The following is a 27,954-nucleotide window of genomic DNA, read 5'->3' on the forward strand; positions in this document are numbered from 1 at the left end:
ACTAAGATGATGGCAAAGTATTGACAATTCAAAAATATAACAAATATAAATCTTCAAAAATGGAAACAAATTGTTACTTGTGATACTGTATACGATTATGATAATATCATACTTAGGTAGCATGTGAACATCTCTTGACTGTTTGATGTATGACAGTCAATTGGTTAGCTGATGCAGTAACGGAGTATCATTCTGCGTTATCTGTTTTGCAAGAAAGCCTGTCTTCGCTTTTCTTGAAAGCAAATTGTGCACTCAGTTCTTGTGAATGTATATAATGTCACAAGTATGTCATATTTTCATCATTTCTTAATAAAAGCTTGAAGTAATCAAAACTCTTGCAGATTACTCCATATTTAACAATACTTAAGTAATGCTCATTAATGCTAAATAGGAGTGAGAAAGAACAGATATTTTTCTCAACACTTACATACAAAGACTGTGACATTCTGCCACTGCCAATCAACAAGAGATCTTTGCTTATGTCACATTTTGACAAATTATTATAATTATATGGATATCTCCATGGAATCATCAAGGGAGACTCACACAAACCATTATTCACACAATATCATCCCTCTCTTTAAACGCATTCACTGTCAAGAAACTCACAACTACGCTTATTTCCTTTTCATACTCTTTAAAAGATTTCCAAACTGCATCTTTAGGGATGCAGTTTGGAAATCTTGAGTGTGTAGCAGATCACACTGTGTGTAATGCTCAACATTTTCTCTGGGTTTTTTTTTTGTCCACATGAACCATACGATGAGAAGAATAATAAATAAAGGTTCCAAAAAGAAGTTTAATATTATTATCTGGGCATCCAAAGAGGTTGAGATATCATCACAGGAGGCCAACACTAGTCATTATTCATTTAGTGCCTTGGCTCTCTATAAACTCATTCATTGACAATGCAGTTACAATCACCCAAGAATAGGCAACAGATTTTTATCAAATTACAATCCAATTTTGCTCACTTCAATTCTTTCTGAAGAAATGGAGAAAACCATTAACACTCAACTTCTAAACTACCTAGAAACTCTGAACTAATAAACAATTAACAATATGGATTCTCCCACTGTCAATCAATAAGAGATCTTGCCATCATGTTCTTCTAAATGTTATAATGGCTGCAAATATATAGCATCCAGAAGAACATGATGGCAGATTCCTAACACAAGAAAACCTAAAGATGATAACAGGACTGTAGAGGTGCATTTGATGTCATCCACTTTTAATTTTTTTCAATCCTCTGTATATTATTATACTTATTATACATAAATTTTTATTTTATTTCATAACTTTTTTTATTCTCACAAGAGGTGAGGCTAGTGTAATTGGTTAACAAAGCAGTTATACTTTAGCATACTTACGTGTAATGTCATGTAGCTTGTGTCTTGTTCATATAAATGTTTTCCTGATGATGACCTTGATATAGAGGTTGAAACATTGAGTGTTATTTTCTTAATTGTAAGTAAAGTAATTGCTCTCACGTGTGTTTTTGTCTCCCTAAATTCTACACAATGAATGCTGACCACCATGTAACCTTGAGAGAACAAACATTACCTGATGGATGAGATGAGATGAGAGGTGAATATGTCTCTTAATGACAGTAATAAATGATTGCTAGATTTAGTGAAGGAAATACAGTTCTTGTGTGAAATATGCATCGCATAATTAGCAAGTTCACTTTCTACATATCAGTCAAAATAATCTTCAATATCTATACTGGGATTTAGGAGGTCTTCTCCAAACATAGAGAGATCCATCTGATTAAAAATTAAATTTTCAAATGTTTCTTCCAAGTCTGTTTCGCCAATTAGAATAGCTCCTTGCATGAGTCCATCTTGAAGAATAACCTTTATATATTCCTCTCCTTTAGACACTCTCAACAATATTTCATAATTGTTATCCAGTTTTTGTCCATTAAAAAGACCCAGAAGAATGACCTGAGAAAAGGGAAACATTTCTAATTAAAAGTTCACAAACTGCAAATACAGACTACATGATGACAAAATGTAAATTTTGCTTCTTTTTTTAGTATATAGCTTCTTAATTAAATGCAATGAATCATTTAAGATGTTTAAATGTGTCATATTAAGATTCTGGAAAATGTTTTCCAGATTACATTTTAGATCCCGTTTTAAGAAATATTAATATGATGGAAGATGGATTAAAACTTTATTTGCTTAAAATTTTCAGGTATCAAAGGCTATTTCAGTGTGAATTAAAAACAAGCAAACAACATAACTAAAGAATCAATAATGTGAATGTGTCAGTTACATGAGCAGGAGTGCTCAGATTGGCCATTTCATGGCCAAATTTCAAAAATTTGGCACTTTTTTGAACTCTGGGGGCCATGAAAAAATCAGTTTGGTCATTTATGCAAATGTGGCCACTAATTTGGCCATTTTTACAAAGATTTCAAATCATATGCATCATTTACTTAGTTTAATACTGTTGTCGTATTGTAAGGGTAGCTGTTGGTACCCCTTTAAGCGGCATTTGGTTGGCGGTGATGCGCTTGATGCAAATTGACTGTTACTGAAAATGTTTGTTCGATGACATCATAATGAGCCTTTGGTAGCTGGATTATTGTTTGTTACTATGACTCCCTCAATAACACCAAGCATGCTTGAGCTTCATTCTGTACTTGTATAAAACAAGTACACAAAGCTCCCACTCACTATTGTTGCTATAAACTTGATCCAGTTCTGTTGATAAATACCACCAAACATGATGCAGCTTTGTTTTGTACTTGTATAAAACACTTACACAACAGCCATATCAGCTTGGGTCCATGTCTGTTTTGATCGTCTCTAGTTAGTTATGGCGTAGACTTTGTGTTGCAAGTGTTGTTCCGTTGTGTGATATCAGACATTTGGTGCTCTTTGGTGATAGTTCTATCTCATAAGTTTTCATACTGGAATATTTTGCATAAACTTTACCCGCATTGTGACAATATGCAAGTAATATGTTCAATTTCGTAAGAATGGTAATTAAGTGATTTTAGTATAATTAATGAATAATTTTTTAATATCGTTTATAAACTCTATCTTTATCTTGCTTATATTTTTATTTTCCCTTTACCAGATTGGTGTTTGCTGTGCCAGATTAGTATTTGTACTACAAAGTTTGTAGTACTATTATCTATAATTTGTTTTTTGTTTCTTAATTTTCTGAATTGAGATATTTTGTTTTTTTCAAGCTCTTTAAAATGCCTAAGTACAAAAGTGATAATAAAGGTGGAAGATAATATAAAAAAGAGTGGGAAGTAAAATATTTGTGGCTGAAATCTTCTGATGATGGACAACATGCATATTGCACTTATTGCAAAACTAACATGCTGCCAAAACTTTATAACATATCTGTTCACGAAAAATCAAAGAAACAATATAAATCTCCCAGTACATCACAAACAACTCTAGATAAAGTTATCAAATCATCCATGAATGACCAGGAAAAACAAGCAGAAATAGAACTTAGCCTTGCAATAGCATGTCATTCCTCAATTCGTGCTGTAGATCATATAGGTGAAGTAGTTAAGAAAGATTGCCAAAATAGTGTTCTTGGTGGCATTAAACTGCACAAAACCAAATGTATTGCAATTATAGAAAATGTAATTGCTGCTTCATTGAAAGAGCAACTGAAGCATGATTTAGAAAGTAAAAAGTATGTATTACTAGTAGATGAATCTACAGATATTGCAATACAAAAGCATTTTTGCATAGTTCTTAGATTTTTTTGCAATGAATTAAATAAAATTCACTCAGCTTCCTTGGGTCTTATACCTGTTGTAGAGACAACAGTGGAAGTTTTATTTAATAAAATTTCAGAAGTGTTAGCTTCATATAATCAAACTCTTAAGAACTGTATTGGGTTTGCTAGTGATGGTGCTGCTGCTATGGTTGGAAGTAACAATTCCCTGTGGACTAGGATTAGAAATGAAATTCTGAACTGTATTCAAATGAAGTGCATTTGCCACTCTCTGGCAATTTGTATACAGCATGCATTTTCAAATGCTGCCATCCAATGTTGGATTCATTTTGACTGAAATTCCTTCGTGGTTTTCAAATAGCAATATGAGAAGAGAAGATTTTAAGGCTCTTTTTAAAGTGATGAATTCAGCAGTTGAAGATGACCAGCAACGAGATGCACTCCTTCCATTTATGAAATTGTCCAAGACAAGGTGGTTAGTGAGAGGTAAAGTCTTCAATAGTATACTGCTAAATTGGGAAGAATTAATTGCCTACTTCACCTGCTGTGAACAATCTGGAGGTCAGGATACAAAGTATAAGGCATGGTTGATAAAAGAGATGTTACAAGATAGGATGAATTATTTTTACTTTGTATTTGCTACTCCCATTGTTAAAGAGTTCGAAAGACTTAATGTTTTGTTCCAGCAAACTTATGCTGATCCTTACGATCTTGTCAAAGAACTGCGCACACACAGAGATAGTCTTTATCAAAGGCTGTACCATCTTCGTTGTAGACTTTGGAATTAAATTTCATCAAGAAATTAGGACGTACTTGATCAGCTTTAGCACTTCTCCTAATATGGAACAAGAAAATAATAAAATAAAGTCTGTGAAATTTAATTTAGGTGCCAAGCCATGCTTCAAGAATCATTGAATCAAGTGAACAAGCGGCTCCCTGAGTCAGCTGATATATTTAAAGGTCTGTCACTTTTAAATCCTACTGTTATTCTAAGCCAAACAGAAAAGGGAAAATTTTCTGATCTGCCATTTTTCCACCTAATAAATGATGTTGATGTAGTCGAAGACCAATACAGAAAAATTGCTTTGTTGCGTGGAATGAAGAAGAAAACTTCAAACAAGATGGAATCCCTAAGGAAGCTTTAGAATTTTGGCAAGCAGTATCCAAACACAATAATTTTAAAGAACTGTCGAATTATGCCCTAACATGCCTTATCATGCCAGCAAATAACGCAATAGTTGAACGAATTTTTTCTTATGTAACATCTATCAAAACTAAACCCAGAAACAGGAATGCAAATTAAACTGCTGGATTCAATTGTAAGAATCCATTCATTCTTAAGTGATAACAATATGTGCTGCCAAACTTTAAATGTACTCCCGAAATGCTACAAATGCACAACAGTAAAACTCTTTACGACTCAACTGCAGAAAAAGAAGAACAAGATATTCAATATCTTGAGGAAGTGCTGTCAAATTAACAGCTGAGTTTTGCTGTAAGTATTTTAAGTTTAATTAAAAGTATTTTTGATGATATGTAATCGAATAAATAAGCATAATTTATGCACACTTAATTGTTGGTATGTTAATTCACACAATTCAATCATTTTATATCTTTGGCCATATTTGTGGCTTAATACTTTTCCAAAGTGGCCATTTTTGGCCATAAGCTGTTGTGTTCATCTGGCAATCCTGTACATGAGAATAAAATACAGCAGCATTATCTAACTGCTCTAGTCCTTTCTTTTGGTGTTGCACAGCTTGTTCCCTGAGAATTTACAGTCTACTAAAGATACACAAACAAAACACACCACTCTGGCTGATAGTGGAAGGTATAGACAACCCGAATTATCACCTAGCCAAGAAATTAGCAACAACACTCAAGGAGTTGGTAGGTCATTCCCTCTCCTATATCAGAAACACACAACACTTCATAAACATAATCAAAGACATTACATTAGAAAAAGATGATTTATTAGTCAGTTTTGATGTCTCTGCCCTCTTTACGAATGTTCCAATCAATGACATAATCCTTCTTTTACAGAACAAATTCCCTCCAGATATCACGTCGCTCATTGTGCATGTATTATGTTCTGATTATTTTGTATGGCAAAATGCTTTCTACCTACAAAAAGAAGGCACAGCCATGGGCTCGCCATTATCCCCCTGTGCCCATTGTTAACTTTTATATGGAACATTTTGAGCAACATGCTCTAGATTCCTCTCCTTTAAAACTCAAAGTCTGGCTTAGATACGATGACGATGTTTTCGTGATCTGGTCCCATGGCCACCAGACACTTTCCTTAGCCACCTAAACAAACAACACAAACACATACAGTTCACAATTGAGATTGGAAAAACAGAACACACTTCCGTTTCTAGATACACTTGTCATACGTCTTCTTTCTGTCAGTCTTTTACTGTTTACTGGAAACCAACACATACTGGCCAATATATACACAAACTCCTACCATCACCCAACACAAAAACAAGGTGTCATTAATACTCTAAAAAAACAGGGCTTTGAAGATCTGCTCCAATGAACAAGTGCTGAAAGACACATTTAAAGTTATTGCCAATGTTTTTCTAAAAAATGATTACAACCAAAACACTATTAACACAATTCTCTACAAGACCTCAATAAAAAACAAAGATAAACCAGACTACAATAAAACTATAACCATTCCTTACATTAAAGGGACATCAGATAAAATAAACAGAACACTACAGAAATACGACCTCAAAGCCACTTTAAACCTTCTGCAAAAGTAAAAAGCTTACTCAACTCATCCAAAGACCCACTCCCTCTGCTGACCCACCCTGTAGTATACCGTATTTATTGCACCTGTAATCTACCATACATAGGGGAAACAGGATGACAATTCCTATCAGACAAAAGTAACATAAATGACACATTAAATATAATAACTATGGTAAAGCTAACCTTCCTGATCATGCCCTGAACACTTTACATAGAATTGACTGGAAAAGCACCAGTTGTTTACATCACACCAAAACACGGTATGAACGCAAATTTAAGGAAGCCTGTGAGATTCTCATCAACCACCCCAATCTGAACAGTAATGATGGTCTAAAAATCCCAAGCATATGGAAGGCACATATTCTACCCACAGAACCTTTCTCCCTAAGAGCTAACTATAAACAGGACTGTAGATAATCCAGAATCGTAAATCTAATATAACAATTGTTATTGTTATGTTAAAAATAGGACATCATTATTACTGTAAGAAAACTATCTATATGAAAGAATGTTTCTCCCATGTTATCTTAAATAGAATTTAGCTTTGATGTAGTTTCTAAATTTTTAGTTTTATCTGTATTTTTTTTTTTTCACTAGAGGTCATGCCAGTAGAATAACCAGTGATGAAATCATTGTTTCTTTAGCTTACTGTGTGAAATGTAACTCAGCTTGTCCTTGTATATACTCCAGATGATGACTTTAATATGAAGGTCAAAATGTCAGGAAATTAAAATAGTTATTTATAACAAACTGGTAGATTTGCTTTTCATGTGAGGATCATCTGGACTATATTAAATTCCACAAGTCTGGACAATCTGGATATGTTGAACATACCATCTCCTCCAAACATGGGATTTTTTGCAACAAGCCTGAGGTCCATAAAAGTAGTTTTTTTATGGAGCGATTGTGTAAAGAAAGATATACAACTTTGTTGTAATTGTTTTTCTGCCCACCCTGGTTATTTATTATTATTTCATTTGATTTTTGTTTGCATTTTGTATTTTTAAAAACAGAATGATCAAAGAAAATCACTACACTTGGAATTTTTCCAATTTTAACAAAATGAAGTGACACCAGCTAGTTGCTACATTCTGAAGCGGTACCAGGCAAACTAATATAAGCAGTTGCAGCTAACTAGGTAGTAGTAGTAGGCAATGATATATATACTTCCATCACCTGATTCTGTAACATTACTCCATGCTGAATGGAAAGGGGGGGTATTCCTTTATGACTTCTCTGAATGGCTGTAGTGTATTATCTGGTTTGGAGGGAAGGGAATAGCTAGAGATAAAGAATTGTCTCTATTCACTGCTTTGGCAGCACACAAAACAGACTATTATAATGAATGCTTTGCTTTTTCTGATCTTTTGTCCCAGAGCTGATGCAACAATTATACAGTTAACTTACTAAAATCCCTTGATTATCTAATATGTTACAGAGTAAGTTACCTCTCTTTATGGTCTGCTATGTCTGAACTATAAGTCTAGGGCAAAAACGAATTGGTTTTTTTTTTTTTTTTCTTTTCATTTTTTCAGATATTAGCAGTAATATCTCAATGTATTATAACTGTTATGTGTAAAAACAGAAATTTAAGAAATTAGGTTGTTTATAAAGATGAAGGTAGGTTTTCCTGTTTTGCTTTGTGTTATGTAACTTATACTGCATTTATTTTTCTTGGATGTCTTCTCTTAATGTTTTCTTTATGTGTTTTATGTTATGTATTGTGTGATGGTTTGCATTTCTTTTTTTAGTTTTTTTTCCTCCTTGAAACATTCCATTTTCTTATGTGCATGCACATAAGAAATTTTATATACATTTTCTACAAATTATATACAAATTTTATATAATTTTATAAGAAATTTTCTTATGTGCATGCTGTTTTGGTGCACCAAAACAATAGCTCTCGCTCTTTCTCTCTCTCATATCCACCTCAATCCCATTGTCGTCTGCTTAGTGTGGTGTCACATGGCTGTTTGCAGATCATGTGGTTGTTTTTTTTTGGAATTCTCAGTTATTGGAGAAAAGCCAGTTGCCAATATTTGTACCAGTACCATATTGTTGCAGTAACTCCTAGGCAATAACATAGTTACTTCTGTCAGCAATTTTGTAACATTCATCTTCCAAATTTACTCCTATGTGCAAAGATGTTTCACATCAAAATGTACAGACTGTAGAATAGTTTGGACCATGCTACTCTATTTTATTCTTGTGTGACTGACATATTTGCATTGTCGATTCATCAGTTATGTTGCATGGTCTTGTTTAATTTTTGTCAACTATCTTCATCCTGAGGATAACCTTTGATACCCAAGCAAAAATTTTATGCAAATAAAACTTCTAATGTAAGTTTTTATTTGTGTTTTCTTAAAATGTCTACTTACATTTCAGTTCAATGAAATATCTTAGATATCCACACTAACATAAAAATATAGTGCATGTTTTCTTTTCTAAATTTATAATAGCATAAGCAAGCAAGCAACTCAAAGAATAAAATACAGCCAATCAAACTTCAACAAAAGAAGTGGAAAAAAAAATAAACTACTAAGAGCACTGATGCTAATTTCTATAGATGAATTACATTACATGCCCTTGTGACAGCAAGAAAATAGTTCCAGTTCTTCTTTAAGAAAGTTCTCCTCCCCTGCCACATTGCGTTCTCTTCAGTGTGGTTTACACCAGTTTCAATTCTCATGGCATTTCCTTTAAACACAAAACAGTATTTAAATTAAGGGGATATTAAATCCCACATTGTTTTAAAACCGAATAAGAAACTCAAAGATTGGAATCAGAGAGTTTCATGCCGAATATAGTAAACTATAAAAGTATCGGCGATTATTAGCGTGAGCTAATGCAGGTGATCATAGTACAATACCAGGCAACTCGCAACAAAGGTGGTAAAGTTCTGATCACTATGCTTAGGTATTTTCCATAATGTAAAAACACATTTCCTAGGAAATGTATGCTGTTATTACATTATGGTGGGAGGTCACTACCCAGACCGGTTTCAGCCTTTTTTGAGGCTTCATCAGTGAGTAGCTAGACCAAATTAATACCAAAGGGTATAGCGAAAAGAACTTATATACTCTGCTATACGAGTTGTCAAACAGGTGCACCCATTAAGTTACTTAAATATAAATAACCAATAGGCTTCATTTCGGCGATATAAACATTATTTAAATTAAGGGGATATTAAATCCCACATTGTTTTAAAATCGAATATAGTAAACTATAAAAGTATCGGCGAAATTCATGAACTTCGAAAAACATGAAACTCTCTGATTCCAATCTTTGAGTTTCTTATTCGGTTTTAAAACAATGTGGGATTTAATATCCCCTTAATTTAAATTATGTTAAATAATGAGAACATATGCAATAAATGACATATGTTCTCTGATAGCATTATTGTAGATTTTGTAAATATTAATATTTAGTTAAAATGTCAGAATCAAGGAAAAGAAAAGTAATTTCTTTAGAAACTAAATTACACATTGTACAATGTGTTGAAAGGGTGAAAGAAAATCCAATGTGGCACATTCTTTAGGATTAGTGCAATCAACTTTAACAACCATACTTAGTCAATTAGAAAAAATAAAACAATCTGCTCAGAAATGTTCAGTTGTTACAGCAGCAAAATTAACTCGCTTAAGGAGTCAATTTTAGAAAAAATGAAGAAAATGTTAAATTTGTGGATAGATGATATGTCACAATATCATATGCCTTTGACTCAAATGGTGATTAAGAAAAAGCATTATTTTGTTGATCTAAACAAACTGAAGAAATTGCGGCTTCTTATGGTTGGTTTGAGAAATTTAAAAAACTGGCCAGAATTCATAGTGTAAAATTATCAGGAGAAGCTGTAGGTGCAGATGTTGAAGCTGTGAATAAGTTTCCAGAAAAACTAAAGGAAATAATTGAACATGGAAAATTTTCACCAAATTTGGTGTTCAATGTTGATGAAAGCAGTTTGTTCTGGAAACGGCTACCATCAAAAATCTTCATTTCTAATGAACAAAAATCGGCATTAGGTTCAAAGCAGTCAAAGACCATTTAACATTAATCTTTGAATCAAATGCCTCGGGTGATTTTAAATTAAAATAGTTATTAGTTTGCCATTCGGAAATCTGAGAGTGTTAAAAGGTAACATAAAAATGAATTTACCTGTAATATGAAAAGCTAATAGAAACAAATGGGTTACCAAGGAGTTATTTACTGATTGGTTTGTTACCAATTTTGTCCAGAAGTGAAACAGTATTGCAGAAGAAATAATTTTGAACAAAAAGCTCTTTTGTTGTTGGACAATGCTCCAGGACATCCTAGTGATCTTAATAGTACATTAGACACATGCATTCCTGTCAAGGTTGTCTTTCTTCCAACAAACACAACTTCCTTGATTCAACCAATGGATCAGAGAGTAATAGCAACATCTAAAGCTTATTATCTGCATGGTTCATTAAGCAATTATAAAGAGCAAATGCCAATTAAAACTTTTTGGAAAAACTGCACCATTAAAGATACAACTGAAAACAATAATAGCTCTTGGAAAGAAGTCACACAGAAATGCTTAAATCAAGTTTGGCACAAATTATGGCCAGCAGTTGTGCTAGAAGAAGAAAATAACATTCAAGAGATTAGAAATGAAGTTATCCAGATGGCTCAATCAATAGGTTTCGAAAATGTCAATGAAGAGGATGTAAGAAATTTATTAAATGCAGAAGATTGTGCCAGTGGAAGATTTAGAAAAACTTGTTAGCAACGAAGCCAAAGAAAATGAAGACATTAAAGAAGTTCCTACTGAAAAAGTGTTAGCAACCAAAGATTTAAAAAGGTGCTTGAATGACATCGAAAATGTTTCAATTTTTTCAGTGAAAATTATCCTGATTTAGGAAGTGTTCTTGTTAAGTGATCACTGTTATAAATGCAATAAATCCATATTGGCAATTGTTAAATGAAAGAGAAAAAAAGCATAAAGCAAAAAAAAGCATCAACTTTAGATCCGTATTTTAAAATGTCGTGATTTTATCTTTGTTAGGTATGTAATATTGACTTTTTATTTAATAAAGCTTTTCTTTTTTCCAAAAAAAGTCTTTCATTTTCTTTACATAGAAACATATCCCTATGATGGTCATAATATTTTTACCTCTGAGAAAAAATATCATTTATATTTTATGATACCAGACAATCTCAACCACTCACCAAATGCCAGTTCTCTTCCTCACTAGAGACCCATCTAAGTACACTGTGAATGTTGTCTGGCAGCTCAGACCACAATCTAGTGCAGATCCCCCCCCCCCTCCATCCCCTATGGTGCAATACATACAAAACCACTCACATCCACACGTTGTATGGCATTACACGAAAGCCAATTGGGACTATCTTCACAACTTCTATGCCTCTTTTCCCTGGTCAGATTACTGTTTCAACCATCCAGGCCAGACATGTGCAGAATGAATAATCAAAATAATTCTAATCTGTATGGAAATATTTATTCCCCACTCCACCCTCAATTTCCAAGCCTTGATTCTCCCAAAGGTGCACGAGTGCTGTACAAAAGAGTCAGCATACTACAACTAGCTTGCATCAAAACTCCATCTTCCTGCTGCTTACACCAAAATCCGGAATAGCTGCAAGAAAATTATCACCACATTGAAAACTGACTTTGAAAGAGCTAAAAACTTGATTGAAACTTGCATCCTGCCCAAACAGCAGGATGCAGCCATGACTTCTGGGCTCTATCCAAAGCTAACGACTATAACTTCTACCAACACTATTCCCACCACTATCCCCAGATGGTACAACTGCATCGTCACCCACAGAAAAGCCAATCTCCTGGGTTCCTACTTCTCCGATTCCTGCATGGCTGGTCATGGTAAATACCCCCCAACCATTCCACTTATCACCTATTTGACCTTTTGCTAGAAAGAATCAGAAAATTTTGCTTAAATTGGATACCAAAAAGTCTCCTATGTCCTTTAAATTTTAGATCCTTATCCACCATCAATCATCCCATGATCTATTTCCTCTACCTCCAACTATATAATCGCTACCAAGAGTAAATTCTATATCCCATCTTTGTTTTATAAATTTTAAAACCTTACATTTTGCAACATTGAACTCCCAAGTGTATTCACTCAGTCTATTCAACTCTTCTTGAAAAGAACTGGGTTCCATTCTCATGATGACAAGATGAATCTTATTATCTTATGATAATAAAGGAGGTAATAGAACTCTGTTTGAGTTCTATTATCTCCTTTATGAAGTGGCACAATCTTGCCCTCCTTCGACTCCTTAGAAACTTGACCCAGTGCAAGACTCGTATTAAAAAAATATGTCAAGACTGGCATCAACTCCCTGGCACATTCCTTCAGAATACATGATGACATATTATCAAGTCTCACAGCTTTATTTACATCTAGTTTGCTCAACTCCCCATATATCTCTTGCTCACTTAGTCAGTCTCTCTTCCCCCATCATCAACTGCTCTCAATCTCTCCATGAAGTCACATTCACAAGACTGAAAAACCTTCATGAACTGCTCATTAAGTATCTCCAACACACCTCCTGCAACAGCTGTCTTTATACCATTTTCTCCAATTAATGTCATGCTTCCATAATCATTCTTTCTTTTGCTGGCTACATATCAAAAGAACTCCTTAGGATTCTTTTTGCTTCATTTGCTCTTTAGCTACCCTCACCAACCAAGTCACCCACCTTGCCTGGTCTTTGTAATCCTCATGGAATTGGTTATTTCCACTTCTCTTATGCCTCCATAATGCCCTTTTTCTTTTTATCGCATGCTTAATCTCTTTTAACCTTCTCACCCTTGGATAAATTTTGGCATTGCATCTACTAGATAGTTTTTGAAAATCTCCCAAGCTGCACTGATCTCTTTTCCAGCTAACTCCTCATTCCATGCTACACCCGCAAGCTGTCTCCTGAGCTCTTCATAATCACCACCTTGTAGTTCCACATATACCCTTTTTTCACAGAGGTCCTCCCACTGTTGGCAACCACCTCATGGTCACTCTCATCAACTGGTGGGTGATTTGACGCTTCATTTATAATTACATCCTCTGATGAGATGACCAAATCCAAGACCCCTCAATTCTCGTGTGCCCTCTTTTACATACTGTCTGAGGTAGTTATCCCTCAAAAACTCAAGAAACTCATTTTCTTTACTGCCAGTTGCTATCTCATCATTCCAGTCTATATTGCCATAATTAAAATCGCCCATAATGATCACTCTTTTCATATTTGCTTGGCTAATTTGATTATACATTTCATAGTCACTACCATCCACATTACCTGGTCTATAACAACATCCAACCAAGTATTTCATTCTATTCACCTCTATCTCACACCATACTGCCTCAAAACCCACTGGCACTATTTCCTTCTTGCATCTCTAATTTGTATGGACATAACTCTTTCTCTATCATCAATAGCACTACCCTTCCCTTTTTACCCCTTCTATCCTCACGAAACACATCATACCCTTCCATCTCTATTCCTGTCAGGATGTTGTCCTTATCTAACCATGTATCATTTATTCCAACAATTTTTGGGTGAACAGACTCAATTAGTGCAACCATTTCATCTGCCTTGTTTCTTACACTTCTAGCATTTGTATACAAACACAACAGCTCATTCCATGATCTACAGCTAGTTCCACTGATACCAATCATTCGATGCGATTTCTCCATGCTCGACTGGGGCCATTTCCCTTTCTGCTTATTCATTTTAGAACCCTCTTCAATTCCCACTGTTTCCTCTTGATCCCAGGTCATCCCATTTACTCCTGTCCACCTTGAGCCTCCCATTTCCATGTTCATCTTGCACACCCATTCTCTCATTTTCCATACTCATGCCACTCACTTCCTCATTCATAACCACCTCTTAAATCTCTCCTGCTCTTCCACATCACTTCCCACTTGATCTGATTCATTCTTTGTACTCACTTCTCTACCTTCCAGCAGCAGTCTCTCCAAGTAACTCACACCATAACTACTCAAATGCAGTTCATCACTCTCATACAGTTCACTTCGTCTTTCAAACTCATTCCACACATTAACAAACTGTACCACCCTCTCCTCACACATTTCAGCCAACATATCATTCATAATCCTTGCTCTCTGCCTCATCTCAGTCATACCTAGGCAACACGCTTACTACCCTTCCTGTCACACTATTCTCTTTTATCCGTCTAAGCAGCCTCCTGATATCCATTCTGACATGTTCTTTGTCCTCTGTCAAGTCATTCATACCTATTTAAACACCAACTCCTTTGCTTGTTCCCTCCTCATATCCAATGCCTCAATCACTCTACTCATTTCACAGCCTGGAAAACATACCTTGTGCATCCTCTCATCTAGCACACCTTTAATATAGATGAAAAATATATATATATAAATTTCAGAAAATCTGTACAACAACTAAAAAGACGCTGAATAAAAAGACAAGAACCCCAACTTAAATATTATGAAATAATGGCCACTTCCACTCTTTTATTATATGATTAAGCAATATGGTCTTCTACTAAAAAGAAAGATCTAAGTAAAATATAGGAAGCAGAAATGAGATTTTTAAAAACAGTTAAAATATACACAAAACTAGACCATATAAAAAAATGAAGATATTAGAAGAGCTAGGTATTTACAATTTTATTTACTTGATTGAAAAGATCAAGGAAAATACATTGAAAAATGGAATGAGCATTTTTACAGGATGGAAAGATATTGGTTAACAAAAGAAGTGGATAAATAAAGACCAAAGTGGAGAGAGAGAGAGCAATTGCAAGATAAGAAAACATTAGTGAAGCTAGCACATCAAAATGCTAATCTTTGATGAGAAAAAGGTAAAGGAAAGTTTTCTAAGAATTTTTCATGATCTCACATCTATTCATTCTATTCTTGAAATCCAAGAAAAGCCTGGCTGATTGTAAAAGATTAGCAAGGCATACCATGTTCTTGGAAATCACCTGAGGAATAAAGAATTATGAAGCCTTATGTAAAATCTGCATTTCCAAACCTAGTGAAGTATCAGAGACTTTACTTGAAACCAAAACATGAGTAGTATATTTGACTGTATTTATTTATTTATTTTTCTAAAATGATAAAAAAGTACCTGAAAATTTTATGAAAGGAACAATGACTGGAGTTTTTTTTTATTAATGTTTGATTTTTTTCTGATGACTGTATTATTGTAAATAGTAATATTCAGGACCTGTATATAAAGTAAAGGCAAGTTCAATTCTATATATATCTAGCCATAAAGGGTGGGGATACTGATTAAAGACTGACTTCATTTTCTTTCGAGTTTATGTAGATAATGTGCAGTGATATAACCGTAAAATAGTAAATAGAAATAGATATACATATTTCATTGGCACAAAAAAACAACCCATTTATGTAATGCATAATATTTATAAAAGAAAATGTTATACATAAACTAGAAATAAGAAAATATTTTGAGATTTTTTTAGACCATAAAGATAGTTCGCAAATATTATTTGTATGTGAAAATTCTACTGAAAGCACTTGAAGTTGGTGGGTCATATGTATTGTAGAATGATTCTCATGGCAAGGCTTAGACGTTTGTTATACATTCTTACTAAATAGCTTAAGGAAATTACAACGTACAATAGAATATACATTAAAATGCATTCATTTATTTTACTGTGTGTTGTGCTTGCATGCATATGTCTTGTTTTTAAGTTCCTGTGATAATGGCAACGTGACGTTGCCGAAATACTGGAAGTGTATTAAAATTTATTTTAATGCATATTCTATTGTAAGTTGTAATTTCCGTAAGCTATTTAGTAAGTATTGTAGAATGGTGAGAAGACACATTTTTGCACAAAGTGAAAGGAACATGTTATAAGGTCAAGCACATTACCAAATGAATTAAATGTTACATTGCTTGTTTAAAATGCATCTTTCACAGACTCTTAACCTTATTAAGCCACATTTCCCTTTGACATACTTGAATGATTCAGATTCATTATTTATTCTGGTTATTTTTCATGGATAGGAAAAATATACAACCAGCTAGTTGGGACTGCAATGATCCTCCCCCAATTTCTACATAGCATATTTAAGAAAGCCACTCAAAAGAAATACACATAACCAATAGTTATATGTAGGTGATGTGTTTGGAATTTGGCCTCATGTGACTTCCTCAATTCTTTCTCCATTAAGGTACATTTGTTTCTCAGGAGCTTCCCCGTCTGTACTTCCTTTGAGAATCATAATCTTTGTCTTGCTAGGAATGAGTTGAAGTCTCCTGTTCTTACTGATCTCATTAACTCTGATGAGGATTTGTCCTAGTTCTTCCTTGTCATTACAAAGGAGTATTGCATCATCTGCATACCTCATCAATCTGCCATCTATCCTAATTCCTGTTCATTCAATACTACACATGCCCTCAGCATAGATACTAAACAGGTGAGGGGAAAGTACACAACCTTACCTAACTCCCTTTCCGATCTGAAGCTAATCAGTTAATCCAACATTTTTTTTCTTACCGTGCAGAGAGCAAGAAAGAAAAAAAAAAAGACTTCTTGCTCATTATACAAGTCAGCCATCGACCTGATAACGTGTTGAAGAAAACCCATTATTTTCATTACTTCACACAATTTCATATGTTGAATACAGGGAGTCTAAATTCTTTATACTTTTCAATGATCTAAAGCTAAGGATCTGATCTCTTGTACTCTTGCCTTTCCAAAAACCTGCTTGTTCCTCTGGCAATCTCTGCCTCAACTTTGGCTTCAATCCTATTTAGAATGATCTTTAATAAAATCTTGCTAGCATGAGAGATTAAACTAATAGTTCTATAGTTCTTGCAATCTTTCATATCCCCCTTCTTGTGAAGTAGTATGAAAACCAATTTCTTCCAGTCTCTATGCCATGATGCTGTCCCCCCTACATCCTTTGTAATCAATCTATGAAACACTCTTATCCCTCCATCTCCTGCGGCCTTAACTCTGCTAGGATTCCAGCAGAATTAATTAATAAATATTTCAAGCAAAATGTAAACAGATTCCTCTTTTCTTCTATTCCTCTTGCCCACACAGGGTACTAATGTGCTATATGTCTTGTGGCCTTTCATGTGTGGATCAGACATATAAAAATAAAAAAATTCCATCTGCACCTGGGGCCTTATTGTTGTTAAGCTGTTTAATTACTCTTTCAACCTCATGCATAAGTGGAGGAGGTTCCAAATGGAAATTTTCCTGGTGAGAGAGTTCCTTCAAGTTTTCCTTATCCTCTCTGCAGTACAGTTACTCATAATATGCTTTCCACCTGTTTTTGATTTCCAGTTCTTCTGTTAGTACTGCTCCATTCCTGTCTTTGATGACATTCCATTTGGACTTAAGCTTGTGCTTTAGGTCAAAAACTAAACAAAACACCCTTTTATAATTGTGCCTCTTCATCTGAAACTCCATCTAGAGGTCATCTGAGAGACTTTTTAAAATCAACATAGGTTATGAAATACTGTTACATCCTGAATGAAGAACTTTTAAAAGGAAACAATTCATTCAGGATTTAACAAGTCAGAAAAATCAGCTGAGAAAAAAAACTTGTACTCGAGCAGAAGAAATAAAGTACTAATTGTAAATAGAAATACCTCCTTTTAGTAGAATTGTAATACCATGTAAAGAACTTTGTGTATGAATTAGTATTATATGAATGCATCATGTATACAACGAATGGGTAAATTAGATGTAAACAATAGTCCAAAGGTCACGGGCGGGCCTGAGGCATTGGCAATCCCGGAAAGCGACGCACATTTGTTTCCCGGAAGACGCTGCTAGAGATCTCGCGATGTGCCGAAAAACCCCACGGATGAAGAAAGTAGTGAGCGGGAAAAGATCGCAGAAAGAAGAGGGCGCTATCGCAATGAGTAACAGGGTGCTAAAAAGGGGGAAAGTGAAGGGAGAATAAAAAGGGTTTGCACCCCCTTTCTCAGGGCTTTTTTTTGCTTATTTTGCTGGATGATGATTCGACTTCTCCCATGGACCGGTAGTTCCTGATGGTGTTTCTTCGCGACAGTGGACGGTGTACTTTCCCTTCGATGTCTGAATTTCTGCCGGTACTAAAGCGCGAGATGTCGGCATATGCTGTCTTCACTCCTTCGCTGAAAGTTTTGATGGAATAATATCATGGACGTATCCAGTAGAAATGAGGATGGCCCGAAACAGATCGAGAATAGAAGAGGGAAAAATGCCAGGTGCAGAGCATAGCTTAATCTGATGACCATAGTGAACCACCACATGGATGCAGGTTTATGGAAGTATCGAGAAATAATTCAAACAAAGGACAGTTCAGAGGACCTGGAGATCCTGCCCCAAGAAATGGTAAAATACAGATTTTGTTGTATAATTATCCAGTCAGTAAAAGGGAAAGATCATTGTAGTGTAATAATCAAGTATGGACAGTATTTAAGAACTTTAAGTGATTATTTAGCAGTGGCTAATGTCCATAAGACAAATTGTCTGGAATGATCATAGATGATTGTGACTAGTTTAATGTGCAAGATTAATATAGTAGGTAGAATATTGATTAGAAGTGTATAATGTGTATATTATGTGTGTTTAATCTCTAACTTAAAAGAAGGATTTATTGTTCAAGCTTTGGAGTAATAATCAGTTTGAATTAGCATGTCATTGAACTAAATGAAAGTGAGATTGGTCTAAGTGTATATGTCTTTAGATTCCAATAAATATGTTTTTTTCTTCTATACCTGAGTTTTGCCTGTGATATGAATCAAAACTACCACTCATTAATCTGAACCATAGCGGGGGGGATTGAAAGAAAGGTATAACATGTTGTTATAGAGATAACTACTGCAAACCAGAATTAACTTAGCCACAGTAAAGTGTTTAATTTATGAGTTTAAGCACTAAATTTATTCACCTATGTGCACCAAAAGTCTAGAAAAGTCTCCCTGAATAAGAGTCCCCTCTATTCTAAGATATTGGCTGGCGCAGCTTTAAAAAAATAAATTTGTCAATATCTGAAGAGGAGACTGCCCCAGAAAGAAATTAGAGGATTCGTTTCTTTTAGCAAGGAATAACCTTTAATAGTCAGGGTAAGCACATGAGTAAAATTAGGAATCGGCTAGAGATATAGAATTTACTTTCCTTATAGAATGAACACGTAAGAAGTGATACAGATATTAAAGATCAGGGAAATTTTGTAAGTCTTGTAGTTATTGTAGAAAGGAAAATTCATAAAGGAAGCAAATTATTATAGAAAAGGTAAAGATATATAACAATACTCCCCCTAATCTCAAGTATGGCTGCATTCATTTGCCATAGATGGAGACAGTCATTCTGAGTTCAAATTGTAACCATAGTTGTAATTTATGCTCTGATGATGCTAGTAAAAAACCAGTGAAATATTAGTATGTTCAATAAATTCTTAAATATAAAGAAATTGTATTTTGTTTCTCTTAGTGTTGTTTAAAACATAAAGCACTTTTGAGTTATTAATATGAATGAAGATGAACCAGACTGCTAATTTGCTATCTGGTAAATGAGTCATCTCCAAGAACTTGACCTTTAAATTGGATCTGCTGTCTGTGGAAAGGAAGGGTACTGAACTTAAGTGAAGTGACATGTTTAAGTTGGTATCCCAATTACTATGGTTGCTTTTTTTGCATTGATAGATTGTTAGTTTCTTGCTAACTTTCTTCAAGAATGACAATACTGGGAATTAATATAATTAATGGCTATTTTAGCCTGTTTTTGTTTAGGAGTGTCCCTGGGACACTCCTAAATAAAAACAGGCTAAAATAGCCGTTAATTATATTAATAGTGTTTTAGAGGAGTAGCATGGGAATTTCCCAGAAATTATACTTAATACTGGGAATAGTTTTTTTTTGCGAAAGAGATTCAGTTGAAGTTTTTAAAAAAACACACTAAAATTTTCAAGCAATTTTTTTGTTTGTTTATAAATAAAACATACCTTATATCCAAAAAATCGTGTAACATGAGTAAACAAATCAAAACTGATGTCTAACAATATTGTTTCATCTCGATGGTGGGCTGCCATTGCTTTAGCAGCATAATAACCCATCTGGCGTGCTTGGGTCCAGAGCCGCATCTACATTTAAAAATCAACCAAGATCAAGAATAAAAATGAAGCTCACATTTTATCAATATTTTCAATGTAGAATATCTAACTCTCACTGGATGTGCTTGTTAATTTAATATTTATTTTATATATTGTAAAACAATGGTTAACCAGTGCTATGGGCACACATTTTATTTTTCATTCTCTTTATTTCTTTTAGTTTATTCATTTTTAGCTGAGTTATTTTATTTAGTTTCTTATTATTGTACTTCTTACTATTATACTGGCAAAGTTATTGAATGACTATGGCATGCTCACACCATGTTCATGGTTTATAGGCAGAGTAACATTGTAGTTTGCCATCTATCAAATAGTGCAAGTGAAACAGAGACACAGAAAGCAACATTATAAGTAACACATTTTTTCATCTCTCTATCTCTAAACTAGATTAGACTAGTGTCCAAAATAATACTGGAATTAATGATTCCAATATTTCACTGTCACAGTCATCATCAGGGATCAGTATAAGAACTGTAACACACAAGAATGACAAAGTGGTAAGTATTAGACAAAGCCTGAAGTTCTAAGCAACAACCTCTATGAATGCTGATAGATAGCTATTCAGCAGGAAGTCTAAGAAGTTTTTCATGTTTGTTTTAACATGAAAAACATAACAAAAAAGTTTTTCATGTTTGCATTTAATGCAGTAAAATTGTTTTTTTCCCCATTTGATTCTGTGTAGGATATCTAAAGCATGATCTGCTACACCTGACTGACCATAACTGTCTGAATGAATATATTTCTGATGTTCTTCAAGATGAATGTTGGCATATCTTGCAGTTTGCCCATAACACAAGCTGCAAGAACAAGGAGTCCTGTATACACCTGAAACTGGTAAGGGAGTTGATCTTCAGGAGAGCAGATATGGACAGAAAGCTTCATATGAAAGCTACCTTAAAGAAACATCTGAACAAATCAAGGATTCTTGCACAGATATAATTTGCATACCTCCTTCAAAGTAGTCTAGAAGTTATCATTCTTACTGCCCATTAAAAATGCATTATCATCTCTATCCTTGCCTAGTATTTATCAAATACTCTGTTCTGTTATCTTTGCTACTTTGGACAGTCTGGTTAGAATTCAAGAACATCACAATTATATAAGATTTTTGGAATCTGAAGTTTCAAGCCTTGCTTCTCATGCCATCAACACTAGACAGAGTTCAACTGAACCATACCAAGATACTACACTATAGTAGGTTAAAATTTGATCATTTATTTTTTGAATCGTGTAAACCTTATGCCACTGTCCTAATCTTAATTGGACAGAATGTATGTCTATCTAAGTTTTGGGAAGTGACTGCTGTTAATTGATATAATTTTCAAGTTGCCAAGAAATTATATTCTTGGTTTAATCCTTCATCCAAGTGTAAGGAAATAAAGTTTGCTCATGAATATCTTCAGAACAGGGCTACTTGTATATAGAGGCTAATGACTTCACATCAACTACTAGTATATGGGAAATATATGACTTCTGTACTTTAACCTTAGTAACCCTTCTAGGTCTGGCTCCCACTGATGAGACCTTAATAAAGGTCGAAACTGGTCTGGCTAGTGGCCCTTCCCATAATGCATAGTATTATACACACCTGAAAGAATGTGTCCTTTGCATTATGGGATACTAACTGATGCAAAGTCATTAGCCTCTATATACAAGTAGCCCTGTCGTGAAGATACTTCATGTGCAAACTTTGTTTGCATAGACAGATAAAGGATTAAACTAAAAATTTAATGCTGAAAACACTTTCAACATCATATTTTTTTTTAAAATTAATTAATTATACATCTGTATCCATGTCTCTGAATTCTAATAGTGTTTTTTCCTACTTTAAAGTTGCAACCGAGACATGTGACATCATATGCAAGCTGTATGACTTGTTCTTGTATTGAGAATTTAAATGTTATTACCAGTTCTTCTGCCTTCTCTCTGAATGAAGCTCATGACATACTGAGTGAAATACAGGGAGTTCCTGCCTTTATGAATTAACTGGTTTCTGGTGACCGTTCATAAATTGGGAGTTTATTTGCTTTAGAAATAATGCTGTAAGCGAGAGTTATGTTCGTAAGAAGAAATATATAAAATATATTTCTTCTGATAAGAAAACTTTCCTGCCCAAAGATTAACATATTTAAAAAATAACAAGAAAAATTTTAAATTAAAAAAGATTCTTTGAAAAAAAAATTAGCTCATTTCTATATCACTGGCTGAATCGGCAGCCATCGAGGTAGTAGGATATATGTCAGGAAGCTTTAGTGCATTTTTTTTTTTTTCCCAAAGAAGGCCTCAAGTGTCATCTGCTTCGTTGACTTTTGCTTCTTTTCATTTAAAATAGTTCCATAGCAAGCAGAAGCATTATTCATTGCGCAGAAAAATTTACTGAATCGTTCAAAGTCTGAATCTTGTGATTCAAAGATTGCTTGAGCTTTTTGAGAAGCTTAAATGCTTCTAGGCCTTTTAAAGTAAAAAACTGAGTTGGAGCTTCATAATCGTTATCTTCTTCTTCGTTTCTTTCTAGTTCCTTTAATTCAACAGGATGAGATTGAAGCAGCTCATTAACACCACTTCCCGAAACTTCCATTTGCAACTAGTTTTGCAGCTTCACTATCAGCTTCACCTTGTACTTTAATATTATGCCAACCAGGTCGCTTTTTATAGTGGTCAAACCAAAAGGCAAAAGCCTCTTTGCAGTCATCCCCTTTTTAGTCTTTCAGCATTTTAAGAATGGCTAATGCTTTAGTTCAAATCATTACATAGGTAATAGGCATGTTTAATCGTTGACTTTGGTTGCTTATCCAAGCAGTTAACAGTTTTACCATATGAGAAATTATACTGCTTCTTTCTTTATTATGCAGCCATGTAGATGGCATAGATTGCGCATTTTTTACTTCTTTCACATATTTTTCTTTATCCTTTAAAATGGTGCAAACTGTAGAAGAGGGAAGAAAAAATTTCTCAGAAAGAGCTTTAACAGTGCTACCCGCTTGATGGCTGTTAATAATTTCATATTTTTTCTCTAACGTAATTGCTTTTCTTTGCTTCTTTTGTTCATTTTCTGGTTTTGCACTGTTGCTGCTTTTTGACATTGTCGGAAAAGTGAAAGGGTTATAGTTAAAAAGAAAACAAAATAAAAAAATCAGGTGTAATTGAAGAAAACTACAAATAACAAACTCGCATTGCCAAGGCTTGTTCTGACTGATCATTACATACTGCGTAATTCCCTGTAGACGGCCCTAATCGCCTTCACTGTGCACAATTTAAAATAAAAATCCTGATCTAAAAAATTTGTAAAGGGAGAACTACCTGTATATAGGAGTAATAAATTCTATTTAAATTAAGAGGATATTCATTACAACACACATTATTTCAAATCTATCTATTCCCTTCTGCCATACGGCCGGGGGGGGGGACTATATGCTACCATACTAGGGAGATGATTATGAGCAAGGTGGTTTCCCGTTGCCTTCCTTGCCGTAAGTATTTATGACTGTAACCTGTGTGTTCACGGGGCCGGTTTGCCTGCTTGCGGGATGAAAAACCCCAGATAAACTGGCGGAAAAAACCCTACTGTCCACGCCCAAGACCGGCTAACTTGGCCATGGCTGAGGAAGATCCTTAAGCTCCTCACGTCATGGACGGGAATCGAACCTAGGCCACTCCTTCCCCAGGCATATGGTTGCGAAGCAGAAAGCCACTAGGCTAACTGCACGGACCATTATTTCAAAGCCGAATAAGAAACTCAAAGATAGGAATCAAAGAGTTTCATGCCGAATATAGCAAACTATAAAAGTTTCAGCAGATTGTAGCGTAAGCTAAAACACATAGTTCAACACTAAGGCAACTCATTGCAAAGGTGGGGAAAGTTCCGATCACTATTCTTAGTATTTCCCATAATGTAAAACACATCTCCTAGGAGATGTATTATGTTATACATTATGATGGAAGGTCACTACCCAGACCGGTTTCGACCTTTATTGAGGTCTCATCAGTGAGTAGGCAGACCTAGGTAATACTGAGGTTATAGCGAAGAGAACTTATATACTTTGCTATACGAGTTGTCAAAAAGGTGCACCCATAAATTACTTAAAATAAAGAGCCAATAGGCCTCACTTTGGCAATGTAACATTATTTAAATTAAGGGGATATTAAATCACACATTATTTCAAAGCAGAATAAAAAACTCAAAGATAGGAATCAATGAGTTTCATGCCGAATATAGCACATTATAAAAGTTTTGGCAGATTGTAGCGTAAGCTAAAACACATAGTTTAACACTAGGGCAACTCATTGCAAAGGTGGGGAACGTTCTGATCACTATTCTTAGTATTTCCCATAATGTTGAACTATGTGTTTTAGCTTATGCTACAATCCGCCGAAACTTTTATAGTTTGCTATATTCGGCATGAAATTAAATATGGCTATCCACCATATGAAAACTGACTGATCACCAGGAATTGATGGTATAAAATCTGATGAATTAAAAATAGGGAGACAAGTACTCTTTAAAGCTCTAGCAGAAAGATTTACTCGATATATATACAATTAATTAATAACGGAAAAAACTCACATACAAAGATTATTTAATAGTATAATTTTCGCCTGTGTGTCACAGGCATCTTCAGTACATTAAGCTCAAATTAAACAATAACTGACAATAGAATTGTTGAAGTTCATCAGAAGAGCCATTCCATACAGCAAAAATGTCATCGACATATCTGTACCAATGAGTAGGTCTGGGAGAAATGTTGTCAAATGATGAACTTCAACAATTTCTCACTAAGTTAAACGCATTTCATCCTAGGATGAAGTTTACCCTAGAAGTAGAATCAAATAAACAGTTAGCCTTTTTAGATCTTCTAATTCTTCGCCAACCAGATGGCAACCTACATTTCTCAGTTTATAGAAAGAAGACTCATACAGGCCATTACATCCATGCAGAATCTCATCACCATTCCAGTCAAAAGGCAGGAACTATTAAAACACTGGTTCATCGGGGCCCACTCCTTTTGTTCTTCAGACGATTTTTTACAGAAAGAACTACAATATATAACTTCTTCCTTTCTATCTAATGGTTATAAGAATTGCTTCATTAAAAGAACTTTGAGTAGTTTTAATATGTCTTCCTCTTCAAACACAGAAGAAATAACGCGCATTACTATCCTTTATGTAAAAGGCATCAGTGAACGTATAGCAAAAGTTTTAAAACCACTGAATATTTTTGTTGCCTTTCGACCGTTTAGAAAAATCTCCACCTTTCTCACTTCTCCTAAGGACAAGCTTCCACATCTTAATCATTCAGGTGTCTACCAGATTCCGTGCTCTTGTGGATTATCTTATTTCGGACAAACGGGAAGATCTGCCTCTATTCGGCTAGAAGAACACCAATCTTATATTGAATACTTTAAACCTGAAAAGTCTGGACTTGCAGAACATGCCATCTTCACCAGACACAGAGTTCATTGGAGAAAGACAAAAGTTCTTCACAAAAGTCAGTTTCTCATGGAACGCCTTTATAAAGAAACATGTGAAACTCTGCTTCATTCTCCTAACTTAAACAGATCCGATGGCTTACGTCTATCCCCTTTATGGGAGATAGTACTTTACAAATCAGCTCATCTTTCCTAATTTTTATTGTATTGATTTTTATTTTATTTTATTTATTTTTATTTATTTTTTATTTTATTTTATTTTTATTTATTTTTTATGGAAAGTTATTGACCTTTTTAGTTATCTTACACCAGCTACTTAGGTGGCACTTTTTGGAATTGTCAGTTATTGTTTAATTTGAGCTTAATGTACTGAAGATGCCTGTGACACAGAGGGCGAAAATTATACTATTAAATAATCTTTGTACGTGAGTTTTTTCCATTATTAATTTTGTATTGATATGTCTACTCACGGTATACCTCTTTTAAAACTTATATACAATTAAGGAAAGCACCTACTAAATGGAAAACATCAAAGACCATAATTCTGCATAAAAAAAAGTAATAAAGAAGACATCAGTAATTACAGACCCCTCTGTCTATTATCACATACATATAAAATATTTGCCAGAGTCATTCTAAACAAAATACAAACCTCAATCAATGAAAATAGCTGCAAAGGACAGGCCAGTTTCAAAAAGGCTTTTCAGCAACAGACCACATTCGAACTATTACTCAACAAACAAAGATGCAGAGAATATCAGATGCCACTTTGTTTTCTTTTTATAGATTTTAAAAAGACATTTGACACGGTTGAACATAATGCAGTATTCCAAGCTTTAATAGAATAGGGAGTAGAAATAGCATATATCCAGCTCATAAAAGATACTTACAAAAAAGACACAACAAATATCACTCTTTTCAATCACTGAATTGAAATTAACTTAAGTAGAGGAGTACATCAGGGGATGTCTTATCACCTAATATCTTCACATCTACTCTGAACAGCATCATTTGAAAAAAAACTGACATGAAAGGTGAAATAAACATTGATGGTGAAATATTAATTATTCTATTATTCACTGACGATGTGGTATTAATATCTCACTACCTCACACTCTTAGAATCAATGCTGAATGACATAAGCCAAAACTGCCAAAATATTGGTACGGAAATAATATCTGGACAAAACAAGATGGATGAGAAACGAATACTGTAAAGATTATAAAATCCCTCTAGAATCCCACACCGTCACAAAAGCTGAAGATTACATTTACCTTGGACAGTCCATAAAAATGAATAACAGCATATCAAATGAAATAGCAAGGAGAAAAAGAGCTGCTTGGATGGCCTTCAACAAAATAAAATCAACAATTACCAACCAAAACATAGATATAGAAATAAGAGCCCATCTTTTCAACAGTCACATCCTACCAGCATTAACTTATGGCAGTGAAACATAGAACACACCTTTAAAAGAAGGACAAAGCTTAATAACAGCTCAACATGCAATATAAATAAAATAGACCACATAAGACAGACAGAAATCAGGAAGAAGTCTGGACTCAAAGATGTAATAAAAGCAATCTGCAACAGCAAAAGTAGATGGGCAGGACATCTTGTCAGAACGAAAGACAACAAATGGACAGTCAGAGTAACAAATTGGTATCCAAGAGATACCAAAAGGAAACCTGAAAGACCAGCCTTAAGGTGGGAAGAACCAATGGCCATTTTCTTCCAACTTATGAAAAGTTGGAAGAAAATGGAGAGGAAAGGCTCAAGATAGGAATAGCTGGACTCTTTATGACCTGCAGTCATGGAGAAATTCTGATTGGATTCATAGGTCCATCAAGGTAAGTATGAATGAATTCAAGAACAAGTATGACAGCTGGTGTGTATGTGTGTGTGTGGCCTCCCTTGAT

General features: G+C 34.4%; 1 protein-coding gene across 2 annotated transcripts in view; it reads right to left on the reverse strand.

Annotated features, from left to right (window-relative positions):
• Pyroxd1 (pyridine nucleotide-disulfide oxidoreductase domain 1) overlaps nt 1–27,954 on the reverse strand; it is a 218,284-nt gene that overhangs the window by 25,467 nt on the left and 164,863 nt on the right. For both annotated transcript variants that reach the window (XM_090411724.1, XM_090411723.1), the window contains exons 12-13: nt 20,442–20,579; nt 1,371–1,946 (exon numbers count right to left, since the gene is read on the reverse strand). In XM_090411724.1, coding sequence (XP_090267850.1) covers nt 1,698–1,946; nt 20,442–20,579 — 387 coding nt within the window. In that variant the 3' untranslated portion in view covers nt 1,371–1,697. The remainder of the gene's footprint in view (nt 1–1,370; nt 1,947–20,441; nt 20,580–27,954) is intronic.

This window comes from Typopeltis vanoorti, chromosome 2, assembly GCF_054136105.1.
Source record: "Typopeltis vanoorti isolate ZY-2024b chromosome 2, IOZ_Tvanoo_1.0, whole genome shotgun sequence".
NCBI classification, from domain to species: domain Eukaryota; kingdom Metazoa; phylum Arthropoda; class Arachnida; order Uropygi; family Thelyphonidae; genus Typopeltis; species Typopeltis vanoorti.